Raw genomic sequence first — 19,382 nt, forward strand, 5'->3', positions numbered from 1 at the left:
TATACAATCAGCTGCAGAGAAAAGGTACCCCCTGCATAAAAGTTTGTATGCAAAGTACTGCAAAGGTGCTAAGCTAATAGTATTGCTGACTGTACATAATTACCATTAAAAAGGTACCTTCAACACGCATTGATGGTTTCATGTAGGTATTGAGGTTGGGGTTATCAGAACAAAAGGGTAGCATTTACTTTTTTCGAGAAACTCGAGTTTTCGGTTAAAATTTCGACTCAAATTACGAGGACTATCGAATAAAAAAGGAAGAAGTTTTCCATACAACATTTTTGGGTCAGTTACAAAATGTATGTGAAAATTAAAATGCGTCACAAACCTCAATTTTTTCAGAAACTTTATCTTTTTAAGATCAACAGTTCTCGTAATCTCGTAATTCTTCGTAGATGTAGGTAACCTAAAAGTCACGGGTTTAAGTTACGGAGATTGTTAAGAAATGGTATATTTTTTTCTGAAAATGCCAAAAATCATTCGTAAATATTATGGCGAATTTATGTCTCAATGTAAGAAGTTAGTACCTTAAAAAAACCGGCGACGGTGGAAAAGATCAATAAATCAATCATTCCTAGCAATTAACTCGCTTCTACATTTCGGTATTATGCTGAAACGGATATTTTCAGATTACCCTTAATAGTGTCTTCCTGGGTCTATTCTGCAATCATTTAACCCGTTTGATCTAAAGTGGCACGGTAGTGATTCGCCAAGACGGCAAAGGGCATAAGGGCACTAGTTTTTCACGGTGTTATTTTAGTAAATTATTTCTATCCTACATACTTGATTTTAGATTTTGGTAACGGTCAAGAGCCAACATATTAGTTAGTAACTAACTCACGATACATACATACTAGCCTAGTCATCCTGCGGGCTCAGCACGGTTCCATTTTTATCGACTATCACTATGCCCGTCACTTTCGCACTTACATACTTGTGAGAACGTGACAGGCATGGCGATAAACGATATATAAAAATGCGACCGTGCTACTAGGGCAGTTTCTGTAGTTACAAGGTTCTGTAGCCAAAATGTCAAAAACGGAACCCTGTTTTGTCATGTCCCTTTGTCCGTCCGTCAGTCTGTCTGCCCGTATGTGACAATAACACATATACCGTTGCTATTAACACAATTTTAATCTTTCGCCACCACATCACACGAACGATTGACATCACCTCATTTCTACAGGATTTTTTTCCAGTTCTTAATTTAACTTGACCTTACTTACATACTTACTTTAAGATTTCTCCCACAACTTCTCAGCACGACACGCGTTCATAATGCCAGGCCAAGCTGAAAACACAGATTTCCGCTTAGATTCGATGATAGGCGCTGCTATTATCATCTTCAATTGTTTCCGACGGACTACAAATGCTACAATTAGTTGCAATACCTACCAGGGATGTTGCGGATGCCGATTTTTTGACATCCGCGGATGCGGATGCGGATGCGGATTTTTAAAGGCTCACATCCGCGGATGCGGATGCGGATGCGGATGTCAAGATAGGTACATAAAAAACGTCAAATATTACATTTTAGTAATTTTTATTTCAAAAAACCGGCCAAGTGCGAGTCGGACTCGCGTTCCAAGGGTTCCGTACAATAAGTCCCACTCACGCTTGACTGCTAATTTCTAATAGGTTTTTTTGGCTAATTACTAAATTACCTAGCAGTCTAGCACTTCCGCCGATGCTAAGACATTCCTGTACCGAACTGTTCCACATCCGCATCCGCATTAAATCCGCATCGATTTTATGCGGATGCGGATGCGGATGCGGATGTTGAAAATAACGCGGAAGTTCCGCGGTTGCGGATGCGGATGCGGATGTTCGCAACATCCCTGATACCTACTAGTTATCTAGAATAACTTGTTCAAAGTTATCTACACAGTTGTTTGCAGAACATGTTCAATCAATACTTCATGCGCGTAGCTATAGGCACATACTTTTTTTTTATTTGAATGGTTTAGTTAGGTAAACATGTCGTCTACCTAAAATGAATTAAGATTACTGAATTACGAAAATCGGTAGTAACGAGCTAAAGAGACATATTGGAGGGTTTTTACTAGGGTTTTAATAGTTAAAATTGAACACGGGCACAAATTAACTAGTAGACTCGGAAAATTAAAATAAAATTGGCACATTTATTTAAGCCAATTGTTATTTAAACTATAGCAGACCTATAGGTTTTTTTTTACTTAGTCGGTTGACGTGTATATTCACAATTGTGATTAGCAATAAATGCACTTAGGTGAGGTTACTTATGGTCCAAGGGGTTTTTTGGGTTTTCATGATACGAGCATAATATAAAACACAAAATTGTAAAAAAACATTATTTTATTACTTATAGTACCGGAAATTCGATAATTTACTTTGTGAGATAATTACAACTTAGGTAATTTCGGTTCGTCTATTTAAATAAGTCTCTAGAACTATGAATAGTGATCGCCACACGACGTGCGGCGATCGTTCACTCACAGGCTAATCCCAGTGGTTACTCCAAGATGGCGGAATGACGACTGGGAATATACCATTCGGAGCGGCGGGCCGTAGGCGCGTGTCGAGGGACGTCGACACACGTCTGCTGCCAGTGCCTTCCCATTTACTAACCTAAAACCTAGCATTCACTACACGAGCCACAAATCCGGGGGATAATACGCCGCACATATACCGCGCTTGGAAATAGAGGCGTCGTTGTCTGGATACGACATCCCCGTGTGACGCAGCTTTCACTCGCGGATTTGTAGCCAGCGCCAGAGCCGGCGTAAGGGCTCAATATCAATGCTGGGGTTAATACTTCTAATCTAAGACTGCTCCTTGCTCTCCTCTGAAGAGTTTGTCTCTTTGCTGTTTTCTTTTTCGCTGCTCTCCCCACTCTCGTCAGAGCTGTTTGCTGGGGCATCTCCTAAGGGTTTCTCTGCTTTTACTCCGGGCTTCTCAACTTTTACTTCTTTCTTTTCCTCAGGCTTCTTCTCTTCTTTGGCTGCCTTCACCTCAGGCGCGCTAGGTTTCTCTGCTTCTGGTTCAGCTTTCTTAGGTTCCTCAGGCTTCTCTTCCTTTTTAGGTTCTTCGGCTTTAGCGGGCTCTTCGGCCTTAACAGATTTTACTTCCTTGACCTCCTCTTTCGGAGATTCTACTTTAGGGGATTCCACTTTGGCAGGCTCGGCGGACTTTTCCTCGGCCTTAGGCTCCACAGGTTTAGGCTCCGCGGCTTTAGGCTGCTCAACAGCAGAAGCCTTGACTTTGTCATCGATGGTATCGCGAACTACACGTAGGCTTTCATCGCTGGGCGCAGCAGGTACCTCTTTGGCTTCAGTTGAAGGAGCAGCGTTCTCAGCAGGTTTTTTGGCAGGTTCACTTGCCTTTTCTTCGGCTTTAGGAGCTTTAGGTTCTTCGGCTTTAGGAGCTTTAGGTTCTTCGGCCTTTACTGGCGCCTCAGGCTGTGCGGGTTTGGCTTCGACAGGTAAGTCAATTTTCTTCACTGGCGTGGGGATGATTGCGGCGGGGTCTGCCTCATCGTCAGCGATAGCCGCCGGGCTTCTGACAGCACTCACTACGTCAATAACTTCTTGCGGTACAGATGGTTTAGGGACAGGTTCATTGGCAACCTCTTTAACAGTAGCCTGAGATTCAGCGGATTTAGCTTCGGGTTTAGCTTCAGGGTCCTCGCGTTTCTCTTTTGGTTTAGATTCTTCAGGCTTCTCTTCCTTCTTTTCCTCAGGCTGAAGCTCAGCAGGAGCGGACTTGGCTTCAGGAGATGCTTCTTTCTTTTCTTCGGGCTGAGCTTCGGGTTTCGGCTCTTCCTTGGCCTTCTCTTCTACTGGCGCACTCTTGGCTTCAGGAGATGCCTCTTCTTTTTTAGCTTCAGGAGCTTCTTCTTTTTTAGGCTCTACTGCTTCCACTTTCTTGGGCTCAGCGGCTTCTTCTTTCTTGGGCGCAGCCGTTTCCTCCTTTTTAGGTTCTTCAGGCTCCTTGACTTCAGCAGGTTTTTCTTCAGGTTTAGGGTCAACTAATTCAGCCTTTATTTGGGGAACAGCAGGTACTGCGGGCTTTTCCTCGGCCACGGGCATGGCCAGAGCTACGGCCGCAAAGGCCATACATAATAGTAAGACCTTCATTCTGAAAAGACAGAAAAGGCGCAATTAGTGGTTGTTGGGATGATAGCAAAATTATTGTAATTTGCAATGTACGTCTGCAAGTCGTGAGTGTGGTAAGGCCAATGTTACGCGCCGGCCCGTTTCGCCGGTCGGCGCCAATTTTCCTATTAAGACTATCGAGTAAGGGCCTGATAATAAGCTGGGTATTTGCCTACCTATTTTCTAGTCACAACGAATTGAAGTCGATACGCATAAGGAGGATGTACTCTATTATGAATCTGGGCTACGTAATTGGTTTCGAAAGTAATTTCTCATGCGATAAAAAGATATGCCAGCAACACTGTCGCGAACCGAGTGTTAATGTTAATATTTTTTGCCTATTATGACTTCGTGAGCGGCTCATCTATTTGCCATTAGTGCGGAAGGTCGAGAACCTCGTGTTATTTTTAGCGTTGCCGGCGGAAGGTAGGGCATTAAGGCGATATCCCTAGTCCTGTCGGAATGCAGTCCGGCGCCGAGCTGAAAATAGATTACCTGGGTAGGTATATTTAACGTAATTATTGCTCGTATACCATGTGCACTTGGTCTTTTTCTAAGTAATAATTGTAGTGTTGCTTGCTTTATTTAATCCATTTTAAATGTACGTAGAAGCGCGTGCGGGCAGGATGTGCTATCGCTGATTCGACCAGACACTGCATAAGCTGAATTTTAATCGTCTGATTGAATTGAATCAGCAACTAGAATGCAATAGATGTCATCGTGTGACTCATAACGACTGATACGTACACGCGAAGTTAAATTTACGATCGTTACGTGCTTTTTGAGGTTTTTTAATTGTATTTTATCTCCGTATAGGAAGATGCAAGTTCAATACGTAATGGCAGCTGGTTTCGTAAGACGGCCAGTTGTCCAACCCGTTCTTACTTCATATAAACTTGCACTTTAAATTTCTTTTTGGCATCGTAGGGTTGCGAGAAATTTTGCGGTTAGCTTATAAATTTGATACGTGCGTACGTGCGGGCTCATAACGTTAATGCTTATTGGCAATAATAAATTCTTATACTAGTCTAATAGGTATGCAATGAAAATTTAAATATTAAACAGTAACACACATTTTTATACAGATTTACTATATGATTATGAAATAATATTTCAACAGTAAATTATAAGCTAATCAATAATTAAGCAAGTCTAGTCGTATAAACGTTGCAATCTATCGCCGATGGTAGGTTATCTACTCGTACTAAGTAACCTATTAACGATTCGATATTGCCATTAAAACATTTGTGTTCAATCCGCAATTGTTTCGTTATCTTCTTGACAAATTAATTAAAACAGGAGTGTAACTAGTACCATTTCAGATCAAAAATATATTATTATATGAACGACAATTTTGTTTCGTAAGGGCAGCCCTGCAGAAACTGAAAGTATACCGATACATGATAAAAAAGAAGCCACTATCAAGTTTGCGAAACAGGTTCCTCGGGCGATGCTAGCACGGCACGGCACGGCCATTGCCTCCATCGGCGCCGCCCATGCGGCCATAGGGTTACATCGAATTATTGGTACAGACATCGTAAATTTTGTTTCGTTTTTGTTATCCTTTTAGCCAATCAAACCGACTGGTTTTTTATTTTAATTAAGTTGTATGGTTAAATTTCAATATATCTCAAGTTTTGTTCACCTAAATTGTAATATTTAAATCTAACTCGTCACTTTAGGTATCGAAACTTGTGCGTTTAACATTGATACTAAGTAGATTGTAAAATTATAACGTGTCAGCTGACAATTACAATTTGAATAAAAAGATACTGATGAATGTGTCACAGAGATCCGGCAATATAATCGGATAAAAACCATATAGAATACAAACGAGTAATAAAAAACAGATTGAACAATATTTCCACTGACGAATATATGTTTAACACATCTACAGTTGGTAGATTTATACGTATGAACACAGGATAATGAGTGTTCCGTAAACAAAGCTTTGTACGTAACACTAAAAAATACGTATATGCGGACTTTGGCTTACCCTGATCGTTACGGTTTAACTTCTGACAGTAAGACTTAGCTAAATTTTGTTCGTCCTTAACCTGTCAAATCCCACGATATGACGCCACCATAAGCGTTCTGCCAGCCTATTATGGATAGCTTTATCCATCTTTATCCACGTGATAAAATAACTGTCACTGTTTAACACCGTGGGAAAGAAAGTGACGGACACCGTTTTATCACGCTGTCACGTAGACAAGAACGACCATCATATCCGTACTGGCTCATATATAAGCCGTGGGAGCTGACAGATTAAAAGTTCCTATTCTATTTTTTTCACAATCGAACCGTTTTCTAGAATACGTTTAGGTCCAAATGCTAATTGAATAGTGTAAGATATACCCGCCGTCCCTTGATTTATGCACCGTTTACATTCTGGAAGGATATCCGCGCGCTGAGGGCAAGAATTGCCGTCCCACACGCCAGCCAATCTTCCAATTGTAGCCCAGCAGAGCGCGAGTTATTGCTACAATGGAAAAAATTGCCGGCTGCCGTCTGAAGCGTGATAAGCGGGGTTATTCCCACTAGTTACCACCAAGTTGTTACCAGTGGTAACTACTGGGAATTTTTTTCCCACCTTTTACCACCATATAATACTTAATATGTAATACAACATTTATTGATCTACCTTTGCCGTATTTGGACTTTATCCATTGGATCTGTTCATGCCTGATGGTTATGTCAAGTCATTGGAATTACCATCGGTCGGCCATATTTAACTCTAAATTTGACTCCGTGAAGCCGACTTAACGTATTCTATGACTAACTTTTTTTGATACCTAGTGCTTAAATTCTCTGAGGCGTAAGCGAGTATTGCTGAAGTATTAATAAGTAATATTGTAGGTAGGTATCTACATTATTTAATACCATTTGAGTAAAATTCAGACAAATTTACTTATAATTTGGGTATTTGAGGAATAGATCCACGATTTGATATCTTAGGTGAAAAAAAAAACATACAAACAACCGCTTCGTTCGTCATCATGTACGCGCTTCTAGCTAAGAAAGAATAACTTATTTTAAACGAGTTTTGTAATATTATGCAAAATTTTACCGTGGGATAGGTTTTCTGTAGAGCTCTGAATAATTGAATAGTAACCTGATAACGTGGGCCTTGTGAAGTTTAGACTATTCACGTTGTCCCGGCCGTGTTGCGACACAATGTCCAGTTTTACGGTTCACCGCTCGTTTTTACGAAATGCACATATTTTATTAGTATCTCGTACTCAGCCGTGACCGATGCAAATTGTATGCCGATCGAAAATAGAGCTACAATTCGTTATTCTCGTTCACTGTAGGTACCTAATCAAACAATAAGACGTAGACGTGCATTTCGCTGAGTATACCACCATTTCAAACCTCTTGAAGTAAATATTATTTTAACGATAATTATGAAAGGCTAAACTACCTAAACAGATAATATAGGTAATTTTTTTTTATTAAAATGAAATCTAAATGGTCGGTCATCGTAAGAGGCTAAATAATACAAATATCCAAGTTTCGGAGTTTTCATAGCACATAGAAACACTGAAGTGAGCTGTGGAGTGGACTCGATGTTAACGTGACGTCATACCGTGCTATGAAAACTCCGAAGCCTGCAAATATCTATCGCTCTAGTCAAAACTTATAAGTTATAACAGCTATAACATTCAAACGCATTGACTGACTGATGTGCCAAGAAACGATAACAATTACCTATTATACATTATTTATAACTTTGTTAACAACGTCTTGAACATTAAATTATTATGACACATTGCATGAACTGAACATTGATTATTCAATAGTAAGTGTAAATTATCCTTTCACAACTAATGTTGCCAAAGTTGTACAGGAAATACTTGCTTGTTTCATGTTACACAAACACGCCCACGTGTGAAGTTAGTTGTAGATGTATGCATATATGTATGTTACCATGCATGCATTGAATCAACATTAGAACAATACCTGCCGAAGAACGGTATACCTAAAAAAATAAGGCTATACCTACCTACATAGAACTTACATCAATTTTAATACTCGTGAAAATCTAATCTGGACGAAATATGAATTGTAACTATAAACTATCGAAATGTAGTCATAATATAATCTTCAATACCTATTTATTACATTTAGGCGACGTAACTTAACAAGAGAGTTTGGGCTATATCGTATAGTCCGCGTATTTGCACAGTTGGACACAAAAATACGTCAGTGACAGGTCAACACAACACACAAAACAATCATCTTCTAATGTTAAATTTTCTCTAGGTAGTCGGATTATTTAGGCTAAGTAGGATTAAAATATGAATAACTAGAAAATTAACCGTTTTAACAAGCCAGATTTTGTTTTAATAAACGTAAATTACAAATTTGTTTGAATAGAACTCTTAAACTGCGATAACCGATAAAAATCTTTGACGCCTCACAATTTCAAAATTCCCAAACAGGTTCGACTTTCTCTGTTAGAATGCAGCAATTCCCGAGAATCTATGCCCATTTACATATGCATTGCGTCACATGCAAGTTATTATAATAAGGCACCGGATTTTCATCAATTTTCAAGAAGCAAAGAGCGATCAACGATTAGTTTATTCGAGTCGTTATGTTGGAATGCAGTCAAGAATCGAGCTTAACGCAACGACGTGTCTCATACTTGCTATATGCGTTTTTGATGCAAATAGCGTATACACAAAATATAGTTTAGAGGTGTTTTGAGAAGATAAGTAAGCTAAGTGATATCCATAAAATGATAGACCAAGAAAAATATGCATATGTTGTGCCAAAGAGAACGCTTTATTATATACACCACTGAATAAAAAAAGCTTTCAATAAAACTACATTCTCCGCCTAACTTTTTCAATAGGTAGTAAATTCTAGTGAACCTACAGATTAATTTACAAGACCTGTCGTCGAGTTCAATAAAAATGTCGACGAATCACGTACCAGATCTCATGACCTGTACCCGCGTAAGTAGTTGATGCAGTTTATGAGAACTGCTTCAATTCATATGTCGAAAGCCGTTATTTGATATGTAGGTTGGTTGTGCAACAACGACCCACAGTTCATTGTCGACGCATTGGGATCGATCGATCCTATTATACTGATCCGATACAATACGGCGAGGCTTATGAATCAGGCAGGCTAATGGCTAAAGGTTCCATGACATGACTTATGATGGATTTATGTTTTGGCCTATTCATCAGGTTGGTAATTTACTAAACCAGATTGGCGCGTAGTTAGGCCCATAGGGCGTTCGTCGCGTTCGCATTGGTAAGGTATTTAATTTGTATTTTCAGAATTTATGCATTCTAACTTCAGCTTCAAATAGCTTTGACTTTCAGCTGAGACAGCTTATCTTTTGTTTCACTCACTTTTTCTTTTTTCAATCACTTATTCTTACTAATTATATTATGTGCACATGACCACAGAATAAATAATAGTGACATGACATAGGTAATTTTGTAATGTCTATACTTTTATATGCAAAGGGCTTTATATTTTTGTAATATTTTGCCATTTTCTTCAAAGCAAGGAGCGATTATTCACATTAGATAAATGATTGTGGCCTTTTACACATTTACACGTGGGCCCATTAGAGAGGAACTTAGTATTTAAAGTTAAGTCTTTCCGAGATGAATTGACTTAATTTACACGAATGGCCGGCCGTCACATATGAATGGCTGCGCAAGAAAACTGTTACTTAACGTCATTGTAGACCTTTATTAATACGGTAAAGGGGAATACGTAGGTCTGTACCTACTAAACATATTACTAGTAACTCTGTGAGCTGTAGACCATACACACCCTATGGCTCCGACGGTTCCGTTACTTATTTTGATTGTTTTAAAGTAAAGAGGTAGGCAAGATTTCCAGCTATTTAATTATCGAATCTGTTCACCAAATTTCACTAGAATCGGTTGAGAAATGAGACGTTTTGAGGAGAACACAGCCGGACAGACACACGAAAGCATTTTTGCCGAAGGTGAAACGGAGACCTATGCTCTCGCTCGGTTAAAAATAAATTATTACCTTGAATAAATTAACTCTACCAATTGAAATTTGAAATGCCTCAGACTTGTCTGTATATGTTGCCTGTCGTATGTCTAGTTAGCCGATGTTTTGGTTTCACAGGGATATGTTATTAATGTTTATAAAGACACTTAATAATAATAGTCTTATTATATTATGTCTGTTTTCCGTGTATTCATCAAGGACGTCCTTAGATATTCATTGAATTTCTTTAGTATTCATATTAAGGTTAGGTCTTAGCACTTTTGCTGAAACTCGCAACTAAGCATACCTACTTTGCACATGGGGCCTTTCGATCCCATTCTGCAGTGCAGTGCAGTGTAACGTGTTAAGAAAATTTAGTCATTTAGCCGTTCAAGCTCTCAGCTACACCAGTCGGTTTTTATTAGCTAGAGATTTTTATACCGCGTCGATGGCAACCTTGTAAAAACCTCTTTACTTACCCCATATTGTAGTCCCTCGAAAAAAACTCGAAAAGGAAGCTATTTCCACTAATATCATTTTGATGTTTGCGTTCAAATGATTCAGGAGGATAAGGTAAACGTACTGGTGCTCGACGCGGTCCCAGTACATGTCATCTTGAGCCTTAAGTCATTGTCAATAGAGGTGACAGCAGGGTGTCATCTATTGGGCATTAGCATGTCGACGTTTACCTTAGTGTGTAAAACCAGAATATATCGCTGAAGTTATTCACGGGGTCATTGCCGGCGGAAGAGCGGTCAGGGAGTTCGGGTAATGGCGCTTGGGCAAGTGCGAAATGTCAACAAATACATTCCATCACCTTTCCCACCGCAAACACTTTATTAAACCAATCAGTTATGTTTACCCGTCCGGCTTAAGTGGTAAAGCAAACAGCATTTACATTATTTACCTTTAAGCGGTTGAATTTATCCAAACCCGTTATCCGTATCTATCCGTTAGTTAATTATGCTTTGGCCTAACCTTACAATAAAATTCATTTAACCGATTTGCAAGACCGAAGTGATCCCATAAGTGTTCCGTGAACAAAGTTTTGTACGGAACACTAAAAAATATAAGTACATTAACTATATTACAAATTGTATACTTAATGTAATTTTAATTAAAGGCCTTTAATTTTTTTTATATATATTGGCTGCAGAGTATGTAAACTAGTACTATATGTAGGACGGTCATTTCTATACCCCAACGTTTACCTTTTAGATACCTACCTACATATTTACCTACCAATTAAACAAAATCTGTATCTAATCTAAAACACAACATATAAAAATCTGCATAATTTCGTCCTTTTATGTACGAAGGCATTAGCCTTGCCGAAAACGTCTCCTTGAAAATCTCGGAGTGTGCATCATTGCCTTTGTCGGCTAAATACCCGTGATCCGTGAAAATCGTTTCTGTTGTATTTATAACTGACGTTACTGACGAAGTCGCCTTGAGTGATGCTCTTAGACTGCCTTCCATAGAGACTGCATTGCCACGTTTACGTACACGGTTGGGTCAAAAAATCTAGGCTATATTGAGCATAATGGGGGAGTCAAAAACGATGATAGCGTAAAGGATGACTTACGCTAGACCGGGCTGTGCCCGGGTCGAGGCGAGGCATTTTCTATGACGGCTGATCGATGATCACGTGGTACTTTTCATAGAAAATGAAGCGCTGGAAGCTCGGGCCCGGCCCCGGCCCGGTACAGCGTGGGTCATCCTTAAGTCGCGACAAAAACGCAAAAATTTGTGGTCCCGAATTATCAAAGCCCATATACATTGACGTTTATCCCATATACCAACTCTCATGGGACCGTAGATACGTACGAGAACTGCAGTTGCATTCTACACCAACTTCAATAAGCTCAAACTCAATTTGTTTAACTCAGGTTTACCTGTAGATCTAAATTTTAGTTTATTATTTTATGTTTATGACTTATGACATACATTAGGTCGTAAGCGTTGATGCTACTGAAATAAGCGGTATCACTTTCATTAGCGCCGTCAATGCGTGTTGACTACGAGTCGACTTATGCTCAGTCTAGTGGATATCGCTGCGGCTCTATTGGGCAGTTAACTTTTTACACAGATCTCCAATAAACTTACAACAATAGACCAGCCAAAAGTTTCCACGAACTCTTAACGACTGCTATTTTAGTACAGATTTATGTCTACAAGCCTAATAGCGATGTATATCTATTATATATTTTGTGTCTTCCGTTGGCTTGTTTCCTCAAGTGAGTCAAAACCGCAGAGATGTAGATAAGTAGGTACGTTTAATGGTTGGGTTGTGCACGTGTGGAAATTTAATATGAACTACGCAGCTCTCGTTTAACCGTGGCTACCTTTTAAAATGTGTATCATATTTATCATATCGTCATTGTACAAATATTTACCTAACGTACAACTTACTCCTGCGGTTCCGCTTATGCGGAAATCGGTTTTGTATAATTTCTAATCCGTCCCCAGAAGGTCCGCAGATTTCCAAAAATAGTGTCCAATGTGTTAAAAGCTTTCAACATGCCAAGTTTTATTCAAGTTATATCGTTACAGTAGCTTAACCGGGAAAAGGCAACCATCACACAACTTTCGTATTACGGATGCAGCTTATAAATGGTACATGTTTCTAGGTAGGTACATGCTCCACATTATCTACCTCTACAAATAATACCTGCAACTGCTGGCTAAAGGAAAAACTCTAATGTTTCGATTCGAGTATCGATTTCTTTTCTGCATACACCAACCTACCTGTATTGCATTATTAAAACACATCTCATCATGTATTTTTAGCCAAATACCTACATCAACATCGATTTGAAACGATTGGACACGTGCGGTGCGTCACATTCAAAGTTGTGCGTCACACAGGGACACAATGCAAAATTAACGTGGAATTAAACCTATTGGGCTCACTCACAGGTAGGGTTACCAGATACAAATTTAGAATTTCCTGACAAAATTCCTGATTTCCAAATATTTTTCCTGACATTCATATTTTTCACGACGACTTGGGGGTCTCTAGCCGTTAGCAATGGCCATCCGATTGAGCCGAGCCGCGCGCGTCATGTATATGTATGCTTGATTAAAGATTTGTTAATTAATAATTATGAAATTATTGATAAGTTGAGTGGATCTCATTTATTATTTTTTTACAATGTTTTTGATTAATTGATTAATTTAAGTAAATAAAAAGGTACTTTATAATAAAGTCTATCAATTCAAAAAAATCCTGACATTTTCGTGTTCCGTCCCCATTCCTGACTTTTGTCCAAAATTCCTGACATGTCAGGAAAATTCCTGTCATCTGGTAACCCTACTCACAGGGCCAACCGCGAACCACCATTCGTTAACGTTCGCTGTAGGCCCAGAGGGTAGCTACGTAACTATTATTACTATGATTACAAGTATTACAATTGACTAGCTGCACCCATAGTTCCGAGGACAAATCTGGAAAACATTTACAGGCTCCATATATGGATAACACTTGTTGATCGCCGGTCACTGCTAATATTTTCAAAGTTGAAAACATGCTCTAAAAATTGATATCACGAATAGGTATGTTTTTCTTGCAGTCAGATTGTATGGATTATGTTATTATGAACATCCGTATTCTACCAATATAGTTACATTTTAATCTTTAATGTGAATTATTAATTTAATTGTATTGAAATATATATGTAGTTTTTAATCAAGGTGCTTAGGTAAAATTGAATAAGCAATTCGATGGTATTTCGTTAATTAATTAATGTCATTCATTAATCATTACACACAATAAAATAGTGTTTTTTAAGGAGTTTCCGTAACTGGGCTGGGTTATATTAATGGAATCTCGTGAAAATGAGTCATTTCGGACTCATTTTCTTGATGGATCAGATAGTCACGCTTTGATATTGCGTACATGTAGTTTCAACTTACAATCATTTACAGGTGGTTATGATTATTACACGTGTTATTATCTTGATTCCCTAAGCCTAGGTTTTTTGTATTCCTCTTTCTTCAGGTCTATCCTAGTTAACAAGATAGGTAAGTTTGATAGCGATGACTATATACGGTTTATTAACATGGGCTTTTACCTATCTACATAATTACATATACGTAAATTGCCTTGCGTTACGAATTTTCATGCAAATATTAGCAGATTGAGAGACATAACAAGTTTTTAATAAGCATTGTGCACTTTAAGATATACCACGATAAACAAAACAGTGTTGTTGTAGAACAGTTATCCGAAATTGGTGTTTCATTAAATTGAAATTTAAACGAAAAGAGTGTTATATGCATAAAACATTTCAAACCAGAATACCTTCTTGTTTCAAAATTTACCATTAACCGACACATTTATGTGTAAAATATTTTAATCAGAATGCGTAATTATTTCCAAAGTTACGATGTCTGTAATACGTAGGTAGGTACCTAATAAATATTTCAAAGGCCCCGATTCCCGTGTTTCCCTTTGAGCGCGCTCATAATGTTTTTAGTGTTTTGTTTTTAAGACTGTTCGTTTGTTTTTGTCTTCGTGGCCGTGGCACCTCGACTGTGACGAACCGTTCATTGGTCATAAGGTAACAATAACAATCTAGTGTTTTCTGTACCGGCAATTATATAACCGGAAATTTAGACATTTTTATAGCTCGTCTCGAAAATGCACATAATTGTAGAATATTTTGTTTAAATTGGTATCTTTATTGTCGCATATGTTTAAAGACATGTCTTATCTTTTAGGTATTCAAAATAACTTAGTTTAGTGACTTACATGCAAATATCAAATGCATGTAGGTACGTATCCCTTTACTAATAGTCATCCATTAGTAGTCCATTAGTAAAATCATGTAAGTATGTATTTTTTACCCCATAGCGCGTTATGAATGATACATATTAAAATATCCGCGACATGTTTATTCTATTGACATTCTACATGAACATCATCTGATCTGTTTTGATAAGTAAATACCTTTGTTGGGGTTTTAAATTGGAAATATCCACGACGATTCAAACAATAAAGAGCTCCAGGTATCGGTTTTATGTCTTTCGAGATTATGGCGGTCTTGAATTTAATGATACCAAAATTGTGGTTCTGGAAGTATCCGTATAAATAAAACAAGTGAAGTGAGCTGATGTGAATATTCAAATATCTCCCTTAATTTCGGGTTTCTTAGAACTGTATGAAAATGTAGACGTCCTACATTAGTATGGAAAAACGGTCGTCCACTATCTTCTTAAGCGATAGGCAGTTAAATGCTAGATATATCGTGTATAAAGAATATTAAGAATGACAGATGTGTAGGTATGTGATTTTAAAACGTCAAAAGTAATAATGGAAATTATCTCCGATTTTAACCATTAAAGTAATTTGAAAATGACATAACAGTCACTTACCAAAACTAAAAACATATATTGTACCTGGGGCTCGTAACATCTATAGGAAATCGATTTAGCACGGTTTAGTCAAGGTGGACGCTTATACTTGACTGTAGGCACACTGTTAGACATTATGCCAAGAAACTAATTAGGAAAATTACCCCTTTATTGTTTTCTTACAGGACTACGAAACTGCAATGGTTGTGATTATTACTATTATTAGACTGCCTTTCCACTGAGGCGCAGAGAGAGATGAGATCCAGCGGAGAAGAGATGTGGATTACAATCCCGCACGTTTCCTCATCTTCGCTCATCTCCGCCTAACCGAAAGCATAGAGAAAAAAATACATAGAGTGCTCACTCCATACATCAGTTTTAGTACCAAAAAGACTATTAGCATCTAGCATCGAGTAGCGGAACTATCAGTACTGCTACTTGACAATAGATGTAGCACCGACCGGAAAGTCTTATGCTGTTGAGATAAGACTTTCCGGTCGGTGCTACATCTATTGTCAAGTAGCAGTACTGATAGTTCCGGTACTCGATGCTAGATGTAGACACTAAAATTAATAATGTATTAGAACAAATTAAATTATTTTCAGAAAATATTTTAATTTGTTTTTATTTCAAGTAGACACACTACTATAAATTATAAACTTTGAATAAATGTCATATACTAAGAAAAAGTGACCAAGGCCTCCAGTGCCCCAGGCTGGAATCGAACCAGCGTCCTCTGCTATCGCGGCAGGTGCCTGAGCCATTCGGCAACTGGGCCACAGCGGCATAGGTCGAATTTTTCCAAGCATATGCACTTCTTACTGAAGGCTTATGGCGCCCCCTGGCCACCTCTAAGGTAGAACAGTATGGTTCGACCTTTCTAACTGGATCATCTCAGGTGTCACTTTTTCTTAGTATATGACATTTATTCAAAGTTACTAAAATTAATAGTCTAAACTGATGTATGGAGTGAGCACTCTTGTCTTACTTATTTCTCTATGCCGAAAGTCAGCCTTAATCGACTTCCGCAAAACGAGAAGGTTGCCCATTTGACTGCTTTTAAATGGTCCCTTATATTTTAAATGATACCGTACATTTAACTCGCCTCGTCATATATAATAGAAATTTATAATGAGAAGTAAATCCATGAGAAATCAACGAAGCCAATTACTTATAATTATACACGTTTATTAATTTATTTCTAAAAATGATGTCCTGTGGGTTCTGAAGTGGGTTGTATTGTAACAATGCACTCAATAGAGCCAAATTTCGGGAAAAAGGACTTGTCCCTAGCCCAGCACTGGAACACTTATATATGCTTTAAAAAAACTTAGTTGCCTATATTTCATAAAACATTTATCCCTGACCTGACATACGGGATAGAACTCGAAACGTCTGGACGGATGTTACACATTATACGCGATACAATCCGCTCGGATAGATGTTTAACTTCCTTTGCAATAACTGAATGTTAAATGAACTCTTGTATTAATTGATTATCTTGTGACTTAGTGAGCTGTGTTTTGAATAGCCAGCCATATTTACTAAAACATTAATCGCTCCAGTGGCCCGGCTCATCGGTAGTGACAAGTCCTTTGTGTTTATTCGAGTATTCGAAACTCGTGCGGCCGCCGCTTGTCGAGAAAGATCCCAGTGATTGTCGATAACCGTATAATTATTGTTTCAAATAAATATCCTGCCCTAATCGGGAAACATTTCTGTATTTTTTTTTGTAACTAAATATGTTATTAAATTGTTCTGAATTTAGAAGAACATTCTCAATGTTTGTTTTCGTGCAGAAAACATTATACTATTTCCGAATTTATATGTTTTCCCTTTAGAACAAAATGTAAAAACTTGTTGGATTTTTTTATAAATGATTACAAATTGATTGGACAAGAAATTATTCTGCCGTAACACACTTAAATGAGGTGGACGAAACGACCTATGCAAGCAATTTTAGAAAATATGTATATTGAAAGCAAAGGTAATTTAGGTAGTGTCAAAAAATTATCAAGAGAAGCATAAATATTAATAGAATTTAGTTTATATGTTGTGTTTCGATTTATACAATAAAATTCGTTTAAACAATAATCTAGAGTGCCTTAAAAATGTATCTAAGAAAGTTGAAGAAATTTTTAATAATTTAAAAGTAGATTAATCATAGGTAAAAAAAAAATTAGTTTTATTGAATAGTTTTCAATATTTTAACCTTAAATTTTTTTTTTGAAAATATTTCTATTTTTAAGCACTTATTTAATTTTGAAAAACTTACCTAAAATTGGTCCTTCAAAAATTAAAAGACAAGCAACCACTGACACTGAGGTTTAAAAAAACAAATAAATCCGTGTTTTGGGTCGATATTTTTTATGTGCGGTCGCTGAGACGGCCGGCAATGTATTGAAGGCGGTTTGATAATGCCTGTTTTATATACCGCGTGCAGAGCTGTTGGTCACACCACATAGACAGCGCAAGCGAGTGACTTGTTACACCTATCCAGTATACATTAGATCTCTGACTACGCATTATTTTTAAGTAGTTCAAAGTCACAGTAACTTGAACCCAACGCTCGGTGCTCTGAATACGATTGGAACAAGGGAAGAGGCGTCGCAGATGCATAGCCTGCGCTCTTTGACGAGATAAAAGACATCTCATGAGCTTTTTCCTTATTGCCATCTGTCATTTTAAGTTCCATTTGTCACATTAGTGGGTTAAGCTTCCTGTCTGCTGAGGACTGAGGAGAAATGAACTGAATTTGACTCTTGTCATAGAATAAGTTAATGTCTACAATCTGATTCACGTACTGAGAAATTTTCTTTTTAGTTTACTTCTAGTTCAAGGCTAGAGCAATATTGTTAATGTTATTGAAGAAAAATACATTGCATAGTGTTTTTTGCACGCCAAAAATGTTTCTTATTTAATTTGCTAGCTATCGAACCAGAGATCAGACTAAGATAAATAAAATTAAATAAAAGTCAACCCAAGCACTTGTTTTTGCCAACTTGATCAAAAGTTTTATATTCATGTTAAGATATGAAAATCAAGGCAGTAAAGCAAAATTAGTTGCCAAGCGGACCCCAGGCTCCCATGAGCCGTGGCAAAATGCCGGGACAACGCGAGGAAGATTATTTTTATAGATGGGCACGTTTTATGCATTTTATTTACCGTAAAACGGGGTGAGTAGGTTGCGCGGGGAGAGGTTGGTTATGAATGGGGAGAGAAGGTTTGAGAGGGGGCTGAGAAGGGATTTTAAGGCTACTGCTACAAAAATAATGTATTCCAATTTAAAATGGAGCTATAGTAATACGCATAATAAAAAAAATCGATCCAACAATCTTCCAAAATCACCTTTGTATGAAAACCCCTATCACCCTAAATACGAGGCACTACGGGGTGAGGTGGGTTTTCCTCTTTATCGTCAAAGTTATGAAATGGAACTACCCAAAATAAAATAAAAACTAAAATACAAACGTCCGGAACACTGACACTGACTGACTGACACTCTATGTACACCATTCAGTTTTCATATGTAAAAATAAAATGCTATCGAGGTTTGAATTTCAGTTTTGAACCTACTCACCCCATTTTACGGTACCTATGTAGTCATTGCGTTTTTGATTGTCTCACGGAACCTTTATAAAATCTGCAAAGCGCTTTATGGTAGGTATACTCTATAAAGCGAGTCGATGTAAGAGCTTGCTAGCAATAGAGGTGTGCCTATGTTGGCCCTGTGAGTCCAAATGATAATAAAACAGGATAACGGGATTTTAGTAACTGTATATATATATATTAAACATTAAATGTTAATTCCAACGTAAATGTCTGTAATAAAAATATGATTATTATCATAAATAGCAGTACAGTTAACATTTATACATTTTCTAAAAAGGTCATATGGTATAA

At 37.8% G+C, this 19,382-nt stretch overlaps 2 protein-coding genes and 1 long non-coding RNA gene across 4 annotated transcripts in view; 1 reads left to right on the forward strand and 2 right to left on the reverse strand.

The window, feature by feature from the left end:
* Nucleotides 1-19,382, reverse strand: part of LOC134653078 (uncharacterized) — a 383,717-nt gene that overhangs the window by 43,151 nt on the left and 321,184 nt on the right. The window lies entirely within an intron of this gene.
* LOC134653071 (serine/threonine-protein kinase S6KL) overlaps nt 1-19,382 on the forward strand; it is a 79,858-nt gene that overhangs the window by 19,938 nt on the left and 40,538 nt on the right. The gene's annotated exons all lie outside the window — the stretch shown is intronic.
* Nucleotides 2,317-17,896, reverse strand: LOC134653070 (neurofilament heavy polypeptide). The gene is made up of 2 exons (XM_063508361.1): nt 17,755-17,896; nt 2,317-4,116 (listed from the first exon to the last, which is right to left on the reverse strand). The coding sequence occupies exon 2, from the start codon at nt 4,113-4,115 to the stop codon at nt 2,802-2,804; it is 1,314 nt and encodes a 437-aa protein (XP_063364431.1). The 5' UTR covers nt 4,116; nt 17,755-17,896; the 3' UTR covers nt 2,317-2,801.

Source organism: Cydia amplana, chromosome 12 (genome assembly GCF_948474715.1).
Source record: "Cydia amplana chromosome 12, ilCydAmpl1.1, whole genome shotgun sequence".
Taxonomy (NCBI): Eukaryota; Metazoa; Arthropoda; class Insecta; order Lepidoptera; family Tortricidae; genus Cydia; species Cydia amplana.

Bases quoted from the DNA above. Each gene is read 5' to 3' on its own strand.
- LOC134653070 (XM_063508361.1), bottom strand. From the start codon at position 4,115: ATGAAGGTCTTACTATTATGTATGGCCTTTGCGGCCGTAGCTCTGGCC.